At 34.9% G+C, this 14,081-nt stretch overlaps 1 protein-coding gene across 7 annotated transcripts in view; it reads left to right on the top strand.

The window, feature by feature from the left end:
* Window positions 1–14,081, top strand: part of Cdc42bpa (CDC42 binding protein kinase alpha) — a 293,703-nt gene that overhangs the window by 51,373 nt on the left and 228,249 nt on the right. For all 7 annotated transcript variants that reach the window (XM_026405769.2, XM_026405772.2, XM_026405770.2 and 4 more), the window contains exon 2: window positions 5,930–6,021. In XM_026405769.2, coding sequence (XP_026261554.1) covers window positions 5,930–6,021 — 92 coding nt within the window. The remainder of the gene's footprint in view (window positions 1–5,929; window positions 6,022–14,081) is intronic.

Here is a 14,081-nt window from a genome sequence, read left to right on the forward strand (position 1 = left end):
GCCCCTTGCTCTGATTGGAGGAGTTCGGGGTTACAGTCTACTTGATTGACCATTTTAAAATTGAGGAAGGTGAGGGGAAGGGCTATAGTTAGGATTGGATCACCTATTACACTATTGGCATTATGATTGGAAGATTAAGGACAAAGGGAGATATATTGGGATAGGAGACTCAAAATGGCTACATTTCAACTACCTGGTTTAGATTACAGCACACACATATTTTTTGATACCTATTAGGAAACTCAGAATACAGGTTTAACCTTGATAGAAAAATCTTTTATTTTTTGGTTGGGGGAGTGGTACCAGGGATTGAACTCAGAGATTACCACTGAGCCACATCCTTAGCACTATTTTGTATTTTATTTAGAAACAGGGTCTCACTGAGTTGCTTAGTGGTTCGCTGTTACTGAGGATGACTTTGAACTTGCAGTCCTCCTCCTCACCCTCCCAAACTGCTGGGATTACAGGCACATATCAGTGGCCTGTAATATACATTTCCTTTCATTTTGATTGATCCGCTAATGGTGATGATTTTATTTACTCTTTTGTTTTTTAGTCTAGAAATCTGTTTTAAAACTTTTATTGTCAAAATTACAGTATTAGAATTTGTAAGTATAATGAGCTCTCAAGTAGTCTTCTAGATTTACCTATTTTTAGTTTTTGGCCACATTTGTGCTGCTGTTTGTTCTCTCCAAATAATATACATGCACACATATTTTTGCTGAACCATCTAAGGATAAATTGTAGATATTATGATCCTGGAATGATACATGTTTGTCATTACTTCAGTGCCTTCAGCTGTGTGTTAATGGGTGTGTGTGTGTGTGTGTGTGTGTGTGTGTGTGTCTTATTTGAACTTGGAAAGCTGTTCAAGATTGGTGTTTTCTTTGTAGAAGGTTTAAAAGTATTGATTTGACTTATGGCAACTCAGATTTTTTTTAAATGGGTTGTTCCTTATAGTAATTTTTTTACTTCTGTGTTTTCAAATTTATTGGATTACATTGTTAATGCTCTTTGCTTAGTAGTGTTGTAGTTTTGTCTTAATTTCTCATTCTCAGATTTGTTTTTTATTTTTTCTTTCTTTGGTTTTATTAGTCTTTTCAAGGCCTCGTTAATCCTTTCTGTTATGTGTTTATTTTAAATTTTTTTTAGTTGTACGTGGACATAATATCTTTATTTTATTTATTTATTTTTAGGTGGTGCTGAGGATCAAACCTAGCACCTCACACGTGCAAGGCAAACACTCTACCACTGAGCTACAATCCCAACCCTATTATGTTTATTTTCAAATTAAATAATTTTATTCCCTAATGCTTTTGCTTTCTTCTTTCTACTTTGAATTCTCTTTGTCTAATGGTTTTGGAGGGTGGGGAGAGAAAGAAAAACAAAGAAATATGGGATTGCATTTTGTTGCCCATGCTGGTTTTGTATATCCTCCCACTTAGTGATCCTCCCACTTAAGCCTCTTAAGTATGATGGGCATACAGGTGTATACCACTTTGCTAGGCTTAGTGTTTTATGTTGTATGATTAACACTTTAATTTCTAGCTCTTTCTTTCCCAGTGTAAATATTGGAGGCTCTATTTGTGTGTGTGTGTGTGTGTGTGTGTGTGTGTGTGTGTGTACTGTTTTAGGCTATATCCTGGAAATATTGATAAATACTATTTTTTTTAAAATATGGGGTAGTTCTCTTTTTCTAATTATCTTATTACTTTTATCATTTGAATTTCAGAGTTTTGAGGCTTTTCTTCTAATCTACCTTTTATCGATTACTTTGTACATGTACATTTGGTTTTTATGTTCCCAATACTTTGGATTTTATGACTTGAAATGTTATCAAAATCTGTAGTTTCAATGTGTGTTAGAAAATATATTCTTCAACTCTTAGGTACTGAGTGTTATATATGTATATTGTTCAATTATATTACCTTTTTTTTAAAGTATTGATTACTGAGAGAAAAACTTTCTAGAAATGTGAATTTGTGTCTTCTAAATTTTGGCTTTCTGTAATTCGAGATCATATTATTAGTTACATACATGTTTAGACTCATGTCCTGGTTCGTTGAACACTTTAAAAAATCATATATATGGTCTCCTTTTATCTCTCTCCTACTGATAATTTTTTGCTGTAATGTCTCTTTTTGTCTAGTATCAAAATGGCTTAGTATTTATTTATTTATTTACGTCGGTGGTAGGGGATGGTATTAGTCTCTACTTTCTTTTTCTGATGTTTTATATAAATTCAGGTAAGAATTTTCTTAAAGAGAAAACCCCCCCACAAATTTAGAAAGAATCAACAAATGTAAGTATATATTTGCAAAAAAGATTATAACATATGCAGATTTTCATAATACTGGTAATTAAAAACAAGGAAAACAGAGCCATGTAAATAGTTACTAAATACATAACAAACCTATCCTGGCTTTTTTAAAGACAAAAAAGCCAGGTATACACAACTGTAATTCCAGTGACTGTGGAAGCTGAGGCAGGAGGATCAAGATCACCTGTGACAATTTAGCCAGTCCTGTCTCAAAATAAAAAGGACTGGGATTGTGGCTCAGCAGTAGAGCACTCGCCTAGCATGAGCAAGGCACTGGGTTTGATCCTCAACATCATATAAAAATAAATAAATCTGGGGTTGGGGATATAGCTCAGTTGGTAGAGTGCTTGCCTAGCATGCACAAGACCCTGGGTTCAAACCCCAGCACCACAAAAAAAAAAAAAAAAAAAAAAAAAAAAAAAAAAAATAAATAAATAAATAAAAATAAAGGTATTGTGTCCACTTACAACTACAAAAAAAATAGTGAAAAAAAATTACTGGGGGATGTAATTTAGTGGTAAAGCATCCCTGGATTTAATCTCCAATAAAAAAGAAAAAAACAAAAACAAACAAAACTCAAACCCCAAAACAAAAGATTATTATTAATCACCTTATTCACATAAATTTGAATTTTGATGTATGCATGCATGCATGCATTGTATAGAAAATATAATTAATCTAATTGTTGAGTGTAGAAATAGAAAACATGGACAATAATGTGAAAAAATCAATTATCAAAAGTCCACCTAAAAGACACCTATGCTAGATGTTTTCACTATTACAAGTTTATTAGACCTTAAAGTAATAGTTAACTGTAGTCTTCTAAAGGTTTTATAGTTTTATTTTCACATTGACATCCTTTAGCAACCTAGAATGATACTGTTTGAGCAAATAGGAAAGAAAGGTTTGTACATATCATTGGTGCCAAACCAGATGAAGGCAGTACAGAAAAAAGATAATTGTAGACAAACTATGTTTATAAACACAGATGTAAAATTACTAAATAAAATCAAAGCAGTTTCAGCTGTATATTTAAAAAAACACATTATATCCAAATAAGGTTGATCTCTAAATATAAAAAAAAAGGGTTCAGCTTCTAAAGTCTACTCAAGAAATAGGCCATGTTAAAAGACGCCCAAATCTCTATATAAGATTATAGTCAATAGTTCCATATGTTATGTATGATAGTACTTGTTATTCACATTTTTGTTGACATATAGTTGTTTCAGATTTTTAAAGTTTTGGCATATTTGGTTGATAAATAATTGAATATCCCTATTAAGTTAATTTGCATTTCTGTGATTTCTTGTAAGGTGATAAACGTTTTTATTTACCAGCAATTTGTGTTCAACCACACTGAAAGTTTTATATGGAATCACACTTACTGTATAATTTATTTACCCAAATAGGAGGCCCGTTTTAGTCATTTTTGTATCTCCAGCATCCTGTAAAATGCTTGGCATGTAGGGAATAGTCAATGATTAGTAAACATTGAATATTGAGAAGAAATTTGTGATGTAAGCAACCTATTTTTGAATGCCTGGAAATAGAATAGTTTTGCCATGTCAAAGGAATACGATAAATACAAGGAGCTGAGATTTGTATTCTAACAGGTTCCAGGGGAAAAAAAATTCAGGGGTACTTAATTTATGTTACTACTGTAGGCTCCCATAAAATTTGTGTAACTGGTAATCCTTATTATCTTTAATCTTAATTATTCATGATCTTACAGTATTCATTTGCTTTATGCTTTTAGGGTATATGCTACTACTTCAGGGAAAGATATTATTCATTTTTATTTTGAAAAGACTGTCATCCTTTGTTGCTAACACATTATTTTGACAATCATATTCTTTTTTTGTTGTTGTTGTTGTTACTGGGGATAGAACCTGGGGCACTTAACCACTGAGCCACATCCCCAGCCCTTTTTTGATAGTTAGAGGCAGGGCCTTGCTAAGTTTCTAAGGCTGGCTTTGAACTTGTCATGCTCCTGCCTCACCCTCCTGAGTTGCTGGGATCACAGGGGTGCACACTTTGCCCAGCTGACAATCATATGCTTACCAAAAGGAAATTTTAAAGTTTCTTTCCCTTGTCTTTTTTTTTTTTTTTTTTTTTTTTAAATAGAGCATTGTATTTGTACATAGCATCTGGGTTCCTTTTGACATAATTATACACACAAGGAATTTATTTTCAATCCCCATTTCTCCTTCCCTTTCCTCCCCTACTCCCTCCCCTTTTTCTTTCTCCTCTATTCTACTGATCTTTCTTTCACACCCTTTTTATTATTTTTGATTGATACTTTTTCCATATGCATAAATGAGATATTCCTTTTTTGGCCATTTATATTTGTATATAACATGATTCTGTTAGATTTGTTTCTTGTCCCCCCCCCCATCCCTTTCTCCCTCCCTCTCTTCTACTCCACTGTCTTCTCTATATCTTTGTTGTATCAGATCCCCTCCCTGACTGCCTTTTTTCCTTAATTTTTGGTTTAATGTCCACATATGAGAGAAAACATTTGACCCTTGATTTCTTGAGTCTAGCTGCATGTTTTTCTCCATTTCCATCAATTTATTGGCAAATACCATTTTCTTAATCCATTCATATATTTTGGTGTACCTCAATTGATTTCATAATTTAGCTATTGTGGATTGTGTGGCTGTATTGCTATAGAATGCCAATTTTAATTCTTTTGGATAAAGACCAAGGAGTGGGATAGCTGGGTCATATGATGGTTCCATTCCTATTTTTTTGTTTTTTTAAACAGAGACTTGACATTTATTGCACAGTTTTATCCCCAGCAGAACATGTGGCATTCTAGAATATATGAGGTAATAAAATCAATACTCCAATGAGACCATTCCTAGTTTTTTGAGGCATCTCCCCACTACTTTCCAAAGCAATTATACTCATTTTCAGTCCCACCAACAATGTTTGAGTGCACCTTTTCCCCCACATTCTCACCAGCATTTATTATTATTTGTATTCCTGACAATTGCCATTCTTCTGACTGGAGTGAGTTGAAGTCTTAAGTAGTTTTTCTTTGCTGTTTTGCAGTTATGTTCATAGGATTAAAATATCTAGATTTCTGGTCTTTTAGATAAGTAGAATATTGCTTAGAGGAAGATGTATATGTAAAAGTATTCTCTAAGAACCAAACTGGGTTATAAAATAGCAGTAGTTTAGTGTCAGTAATGAGGCAGAGGCATAGTTTATATGCTTATAATTTGAGTGTCAGGTTATTTGGAGGGCTGTGTAGTTTGATGCGATTTTACATACTTTTGCTTTTTTTTGGTACCAGGGATTGAACTCAGGGGCACTTAACCACTGAGTCACATCCACAGTCCTTCTTCATATTTTATTTAGAGACAGGCTCTTGCTGAGTTCTCAGAGCCTTACTAAGTTGCTGAGGCTGGTTTTGAACTTGTGATCCTCTTGCCTCAGTCTCCTGAGCCACTGGGATTATAGGCATGCACTGTGCTGGGCTATTTTGGCTTAATTCTTAATCATAATTTGAATTTTTATTGTGTAAGTAATACTCATATCTATTGCATATGTAATTTGCATCACATTTCTAAGAAAGTAATTGATGTTGCTCTTTTGTTTCAGCTAAACCATTTACTTCTAAAGTGAAACAAATGCGATTACATAGAGAAGACTTTGAAATATTAAAGGTGATTGGTCGAGGAGCTTTTGGGGAGGTAAGAGATGAAGATTTTATAGAATGTTTGCTAATTGTTTTAGAAGGTGTGTAATACAGTTGTGAGATAATTTAACTGAAATATTATTTGCTGTTGTAATTGATGTGGTTGATTGGAAAATATAGGTTTTAAATGAAATATTTCTATATCAGGTGTTTTCTAAGATATTTCATATGTTAATGTAAATATGATTAATTTTCTGGACTCTTCTTTGGTCTGATTGTGCTTCCTTGTGCTAAACTGTTCTAAATTAGTTTATAGGAACTTTTGATATCTGATAGTACATATGACCTGACTTCTTCCCCCACCAGCCCATCTCTCCTTCCATTGTATTTTCATATTATTTTGAATCAATTTTTCAATTTTTACTCATTTATAATCTCCCCACCATGCACTCCTGCTCAAATTTGAATTTGTTTTGCATTGAAATTTGAAATCAGTTTGCAGATAATTAAAATCTTAATATTGAGGCAGCTAATCCATGGATATGGTATATTCCTCCATTTATTTAGGGCTTTATAAGTTTCAATAAATTTTCAGTCCATATAGAGTATTTCTGCATATTTCTGCATATTTATTCCTGGATGTGTGATATTCTTGATGTTATTTTAATTATAATGGTTTATTAAATTCCATTTACTAATTATTGAAAATATAATTACAATTAATTGAATCTTAGAGGTAGCAATTGTGTTAGTCAGCTTTTCATTACTGTGACCAAAATACCTGGGAAAATTTATTTTGGCTCACAGTTTCAGAGTGTTATTCCATGGTGGGCTGATTCCATTGCTCTGGGCCTAAAGTGAGGCAGAACATCAATACATCAGGTAAGGCGGGGGTGGGGTGGAGGAACTCTGCTTACTTCAAGTCAGCCAGGCCTGGAAGCAGAGTAAAAAGAGGCTGAAGGGCTGCAGGGAAGATGAACCCTTCCAGGGCATGTCCCCAGTCACCCACCTCCTTACCAACTGCTTATAGTTACTCAGTTCGTTCAAAGTAGGATGTTCTGATTAGGCTGCAGCTCTCATAACCCAGTCATTTCACCTCTGAGTATCCCTGCATTACGATAGTATCTTTTAGGGGACACATCATATCTAAACCATAACATTCTGCTGCTGGCCCCCAAAAGCGCATGTCCATCTCACAATGCAATGTGTCCCCATAATATTAACAGTTTCAGCGTTGCCCAAAAGTTCAAGTCCAAAGTCTTATCTGAGTACTCAAGGCAGACTCTTGGCTGTGAACTCTATCCAAAACAAGTTACATATATCCAGTACACAATGGCACATAATGATTGTTCCATTTCAAAAGAGAAGAAGAGGGTCATAGAAAGAAGGGATGGAACCAATGAAACCAAGCCATGCAAACAAGTCCCACAACTCCACGTACATCATCTAGGACATAGTGGAGAGTTGTGCTTTTCAAAGGAGTTGGGTAGTTCCTCCCTTTAGACTTTGCCTATTGCAACCCACATGGCCTCTCTTTTAGCCTGGCTTTCTCTGCAGCCAGCAACTTTTCTTGGTACACTGTCCACATTACTATAATCTCTTAATTCCTTGTGCCTCTCTTCCAGCTTTGGCTTCACCTTCACAGCTTCATGCATCACCCTCTCAAGGGGCAGCCCCGTAGGAATTCTGGCCCTCCTATACTTTGCCTACCCTCTAGAGCTTCTTTGAAATCTCAATAGAAGCTTCCATGACCCCTTAACTTCAGCGTCCTACATTCCTGCAGAACCAGCACCACATGCATGCTACCAAGGTCTGCTGCCAGCTTATACTGTAGCTGAGCCTCCTGGGATCACAGCTTCTGCCACCTCTGAGTGCCTGCCTGCAATGCCAATTATGGTGAAATAACCCCACCCCCTTCCCATTGTGAGCAGTGTGCCCTCAGGATTTTTTCCTTTAGTTTTCCCTTCTATAACATTGAACCTGTAATGGGTATGCTCTTGCAAATTCCTGTGATGTCCTCAAGACATCTTTCCTGTTGTATCTGCAAAGTACTTAACTTCTTTTTAGTTTCATAATGTCTTTTAACAGCACACCTTCCCTTGCCCCTATTTTCCAAACGCTTTTTGGTCAAAATGTAAGTTTTTAAAAAAATTTATATATAGTTTTAGTTGTCAATGGATTGTTATTTTATTCATTCTTTTATATATGATACTGAGAATCGAACCCAGTGCCTCACATGTCTCTACTACTGAGCCATAATCCTAGCCCAAACTGCAAATTTTTAAGACTGCAAAGTCTTGTCCCACTTTCCTACAGTTATCACCCTGTTAATTCATTCAAGCTAGAATGGACTGATTAGGTTTCAACCGTCGTAATCTAATCATTTTACCTCAGAATATTCTTGCATCAACATAGGAGCTTTTGGGGGACACCTCATATTCAAACATAACAAGTTGAGTTGATTATATGTTTTTTTTTAAATATTTTTTTTTTAGTTGTTGATGGACCTTCTATTTTATTTGCTTATTGTTTATATGTGGTGCTGGGAATTGAACCTAGTGCCTCATGTGTAACAAGGCAAGCGCTCTACCACTGAGCTACAATGTACTCCAGCCCCTTGATTATACTTTTAAAATCATGAATTTTATTGAATTTAAAAAAATATTTTTATTAGTTGTTGACAAATTTTTAAATTTTATTTATTAATTGGTATGTGGTGCTGAGAATCGAACCCAGTGCTTCACACATATCACATACCACTGAGCCACAATCCCAGCCTGAATTTTGTTGAATTTTAATAAAATACTTTTTATCTGCATCATTTGAGACACTTGTATTCTTTTTTCCTTTACTTGGTTGTTGTGTTGAATTATACATGTTTATTTATTTATTTTCAAATGTTGAACAAATAAATTTGTATTCCTAAAATAAGCCCAGCTTCATTATTATCTATTATTATTTTTTAATGTATTAGTGGATTTGATGTGCTGTTGTTTTTATCTGTTTCCCCCCCCCCTTTGTTAGATTTTTGCACCTATTTCTTGAGAGAAATTGGTCTGTAATTTTCTTGCTTCAAATGTCCTGATCAGATTTTGGTGTCTTGATTATGTTGGTCCCATAAGAAGAGGGAAGTAAGTACTCCCTCTTGTTTTTTTCCTTACATGCTTATAGGTTTTCATTTATGAAGCTATTTGGCTTGGAGTTGCTGGTTAGACAGTCTAACATAATATATTTAATTTTTAAAAATGGAAACAAGACTATTTTCTGTTATGTGTCAATTTTGGTAAGTTTATCTGTATCATTTCATTTTCAAAACTTAATACCATATGGATCATGTTTGATTCAAATGAACATTTATTAATCTTATTTTTGATTTGTCTTGCTAGGGGCTTATCAGTTTTATTTTCTTTTCAATTAATTAATTTCTGGCTTTTTGAGTTTTGCTACTGTGAGCTTGTTTTCTGCTTCATTAATTTCTGCTGTTTAATATTTTCTTCTACTCTTTGATTTTCATTTACTGTATTTTTTTCTAATTCATTGAAATGGATTAGAACATTGGTTTCTAGCCTTTTCTCTTTTATTGGAAACATTATAGCTATACAGAGTAGTTGGGTTCATTTTGACAAAATCATAACATGCATGGAATTTGATTTCAGTCTTCCATTCCTCTTTCCCCCCACCTTCTCCTTTATTTTACTGATCTTCCTTACTCTTATTTGTTTGTTTGTTTATTTATTTATTTAGGTACTGGGGATTGAACTCAGGAGCACTCAACCACTGAGCCACATTCCCAGCCCTATTTTGTATTTTATTTAGAGACTGGGTCTCACTGAGTTGCTTAGCACCTCCCTGCCTCCCCATTGCTGAGGCTGACTTTGGGCTCATGATCCTCCTGCCTTAGCCTCCCAAGCTGCAGATTATAGGCGTGCACCACCATGTCCGGCTCATTTATTTATTTTTGATTGGTTCTTTCTACTTAAGAATGAAGGTGAAATTCCCTGTGGTATATTTATATATGCAGGGACTATATATGTAAAATGATTTTATTTTTTTATATGTAATATGATTTTGTTAAATTCATTACATAGTTTCTCTTCTTTATCATCCTTCCTCCTTCCTTTTCCATCTCTTTTCTCATACTCCACTGATTTTTCTTGTAGCTTTATGATACCTGATTTTCTCCTCCTTATTTCCTTTATTTTGCTTTACCTTCCACATAGTAGAAAACATGGCTCTTGATTTTCTTCGACTGCCTTACTTAACTTGTTCTTTCCATCTATTTACCAGAAAATGCTATAATTTCATTCTTCTTTATGATTGAGTAAAATGCCATTATGTATATATTCCACATTTTAAAAATCTGTTCATTTATTGATGGTTTATCACCTCATTTTAAATGTACATTTAAGGCTGTGTATTTTTTTTTTCTAAGCAATGTTAGCTACAGCTGACCAGTTTTGATACATTGTATTTTCATTATTGTTTTGCCCCCAAATGCAGTGTCATTTCCAATGCGATTTTATATTTTAAATGTGTTTTGTGTTGCATCTGAGAGTTTAGAAGCTTATTTCTCACTTTTTAAACATTTGGAGGATTTTCATTGAGTTATATAATTTTCAAGTGGTTAGAGGATATATGCTGTATGATAGTAGTCCTTTGAGATTTGCTGTGTAGTATTCTATAAATATCAGGTCAAAATAATTAATTTTGCTTAAATTTTTCATTTTCTTTGTGTTTTCTCTTGATCTGTCATTTCCTGAGAGGATTTGCTTTTTTTTTTTTTGTAATTATTCCTCTCAGTTTTTGTTGATAACAAATAGTTATATTTCTGATTAACTCTTTTATCATTATTGTATGGAATGTTCTCTATTACCTCTGTAGTACTTTTTTTGATAAAATTTTTTAATCTGATATTAATAAAGCCATGTAATTCTTTATTTTTTATTTTAAAATATTTATTCTTAAGTTTTAGGTGGACACAATATTTTTATTTTACATTTATGTGGTGCTGAGGATCGAACCCGGGTTGTCTTATGCATGCTAGGCGAGCACTCTACCACTGACCACAACCCCAGCCCCAAGCCATGTAATTCATTATTTGTATTCACATTAAAATCTTTTCCCATTCTTTCAATTTCAGCTTTCTATAACATTATGGCATATTTACTGTTAAGTAGACTATGGTTAGATGTTTGTTTTCAATCTGTTTTGAAAATCTTTTGTCTTTTAATTGGAGCATGTATAGTCAGTTGACATTTATCTTGTCCATTCCGTATGATTTTTCTCCATTTTTTACTTTTTCTTAGATTATTGGAATGTTTTACATTACCCCTATTTTTGCTAAATCTATATGTTACCCATTACCATTTACCTGATTTCTACTTTTATTTGGTTATTGCTGTCATTATTTTAGTTCCACATGTATTTTAAATCCCAAAAGATATGATTATACTGTTCCTATTTATTCAGATTTATCAACATTTTATTTTCTCTTGTTCTTTACCTTCACATGCTTTTTCACATTCATATGCTTCACTTTGGAATGATTTCCCTTTTGACCTAGAAGTTCTCTGTAGTATTTTTCTCTATTTCTCTAGTGTATGTCTGATGTGAGTAAATTGTCTATTTTATTTGTCCAAAATATGTTTATTTTGAGGTCTTAACATTTTTAAAAAAGTAATTAAATATATGACTTGAGGGATTATTACATTTTGTATGAACTTGTGTAACCATTGTGCTGCTCAAGATAGACTGTTTATAGCAGTCAGATAGGCTCTTGCTCTCTGTTTGAATAACCAGTTCCTTGTTAATCCTCTATTCTGACTTCTATCATAGATTTATGTTGCCTGTTTTTTTAGTTTTATATAAATGGAGTTTGGTGCTATATACTCTTGTTTATGGAGTCTTTTGCATCACGTTATACTTTTATAATCCATCCTTGTTTTTCATTGGTGTACAGTATTTCTTTGAATGAGTATAGCCATATGTTATTTATTCATACTAGTGTTACCGTTGTTGGCCAGTGACTAGTCCTTGCTTCCCCGGATGTTGAAGAATAACACCAGAAAAGCACACGCCGAGGCAAGGTCAGAGTAGAAATTAGAAGTTTATTAAAGGACAGCAGAAAAGACTTCTCCCGGAGGAAGAAGGGGACCCAAGAGGTGGAATCCATGGAAGTGCGGTAGTTTCCCCTTTTTATAGTTTTTTTTTTTTTTTTTAAAGAGAGAGTGAGAGAGGAGAGAGAGAGAATTTTTAATATTTATTTATTTATTTATTTATTTATTTATTTTTTTTTAAATATTTATTTATTTTTTAGTTCTCGGCGGACACGACATCTTTGTTGGTATGTGGTGCTGAGGATCGAACTCGGGCCGCACGCATGCCAGGCGAGCGCGCTACCGCTTGAGCCACATCCCCAGCCCTAATATTTATTTTTTAGTTCTCAGCGGACACAACATCTTTGTTGGTATGTGGTGCTGAGGATCGAACCCTGGTCGCAGGCATACCAGGCGAGCGTGCTACCGCTTGAGCCACATCTCCAGCCCCCCTTTTTATAGTTTTGGTGATGGAATGTAAGGGGGAAGGGTTGGGACACAGGTAATCTGGGCAGGAAGGACTTCATTATCACTTCTTGGGATGGGCTGTCTCCAAATCTGTTGGGGGCTGTTTCCTGGGTTCCATTAACATTTCTTTGGGGTGGACTTTGGCCTAGGGCCTTTCTGGGACTTCATTAACATTCCATGAGTTGTCCTGAGTTTCCGGAATCATTCTCAGCATGGCCTCCATTTTAGATTTCACTTGATATGATATTAGACCGATTTACCTAACTTTAAATCTGGCTTCACTAGTGTTGTTGAACATTCAAGATATTTATAAGAATTAAGAATAATGCTTGTACAAATATTCTTGTACTTGTCTTTGTGAGATTTAGGCACTCATTTAAGTTTGATATAAACTTAAGAATGGAATTGCTGGGTCACAGTAGGCATATTAAGCTTCAGTATATAGTGCCAAGTAATTTTGCAAGTGCTTATTGATTTATACTCCCACTGGCAGTGTATTTAGTTCCTAGTTGTTTCAAAGCCTTACTAATGCTTGGCTCATTTTCTGACTTCAACCAATTTTTGGTAAAAAAAAAAAAAAATTGAGTTACTTTTTTTTTTTGTGATTTCATTTTGTATTTCCTCTTAAAGTTCAGCAATATTTTCATATCATTTCATATCACTTGGATATCCTTTAGGAACAAGTGAACATTTGGGGGTTGAGAAGCCAGGAGCCAGCTGAGTGGGTTGTGTGACTTATTGGTGTATTCTTTTTTTTTTTATCAGTTGCTCATGACAGTACAATGATCTTAACATATCATACATTTGATTCAAATGGGGTATGAATTCTCATTTTTCCACGTGTACAGGTTGCAGGATCACATTGATTATACGGCCATGTATATAAATACAGCAATACTAGTGTCTATTTTATTCTGCTGCCCTTCCTATCCCCCCTCCCTTCCTATCACCTCTCTCTACCCAATCTAATGTGACATATTTCTCTCTCTCTCTCTCTCCCTCCCTCCCCCCTCACATCATCATACATGTATTTTCTATAAAGATGAGGGTCTCCTTCCATCTTCCGTGCAGTTCTCCTTCTCCCTCCCATTCCCTCCCACCTCTCTTCCCTATTTAGTGGTAATCTTCTCATGCTCTTCCTCCTTACTCTATTTTGAGTCACCCCCCTTATATTGAAAGGCACCCCGTTTCTGAAAGACCCCCGTTTCCCTGTCCAAGGAGAATCACACGAAACACTGGCTGCAAAAGCACGAGGTGGTTTATTGAGACACAGGCGCCTGCGGGTGTCCAGCAGAACCTCAGCAGGAGCTTTGGTGAACTGGCACACCGGGCTTGGGGATACAGAGATTTTTATAGGGTTTGGGGCAGGTTTCGCGCGTGGGAAGCAACAGGTTTCTTATTGGTTTGTTTAAATCTAGCATATAGGCCACCTAGGGGGTACAGGTCTGCATTCCAAAAACCACAGGTCTGCATTCTATTCTTTCTGTTCCTGCTTATCTTTTCCTGTTTATTCATTCATGCCTCAGGATGTGGGTGCTCTGTCCTTTCTCAA

Source organism: Urocitellus parryii, chromosome 9 (assembly GCF_045843805.1).
Source record: "Urocitellus parryii isolate mUroPar1 chromosome 9, mUroPar1.hap1, whole genome shotgun sequence".
Classification (NCBI taxonomy): domain Eukaryota; kingdom Metazoa; phylum Chordata; class Mammalia; order Rodentia; family Sciuridae; genus Urocitellus; species Urocitellus parryii.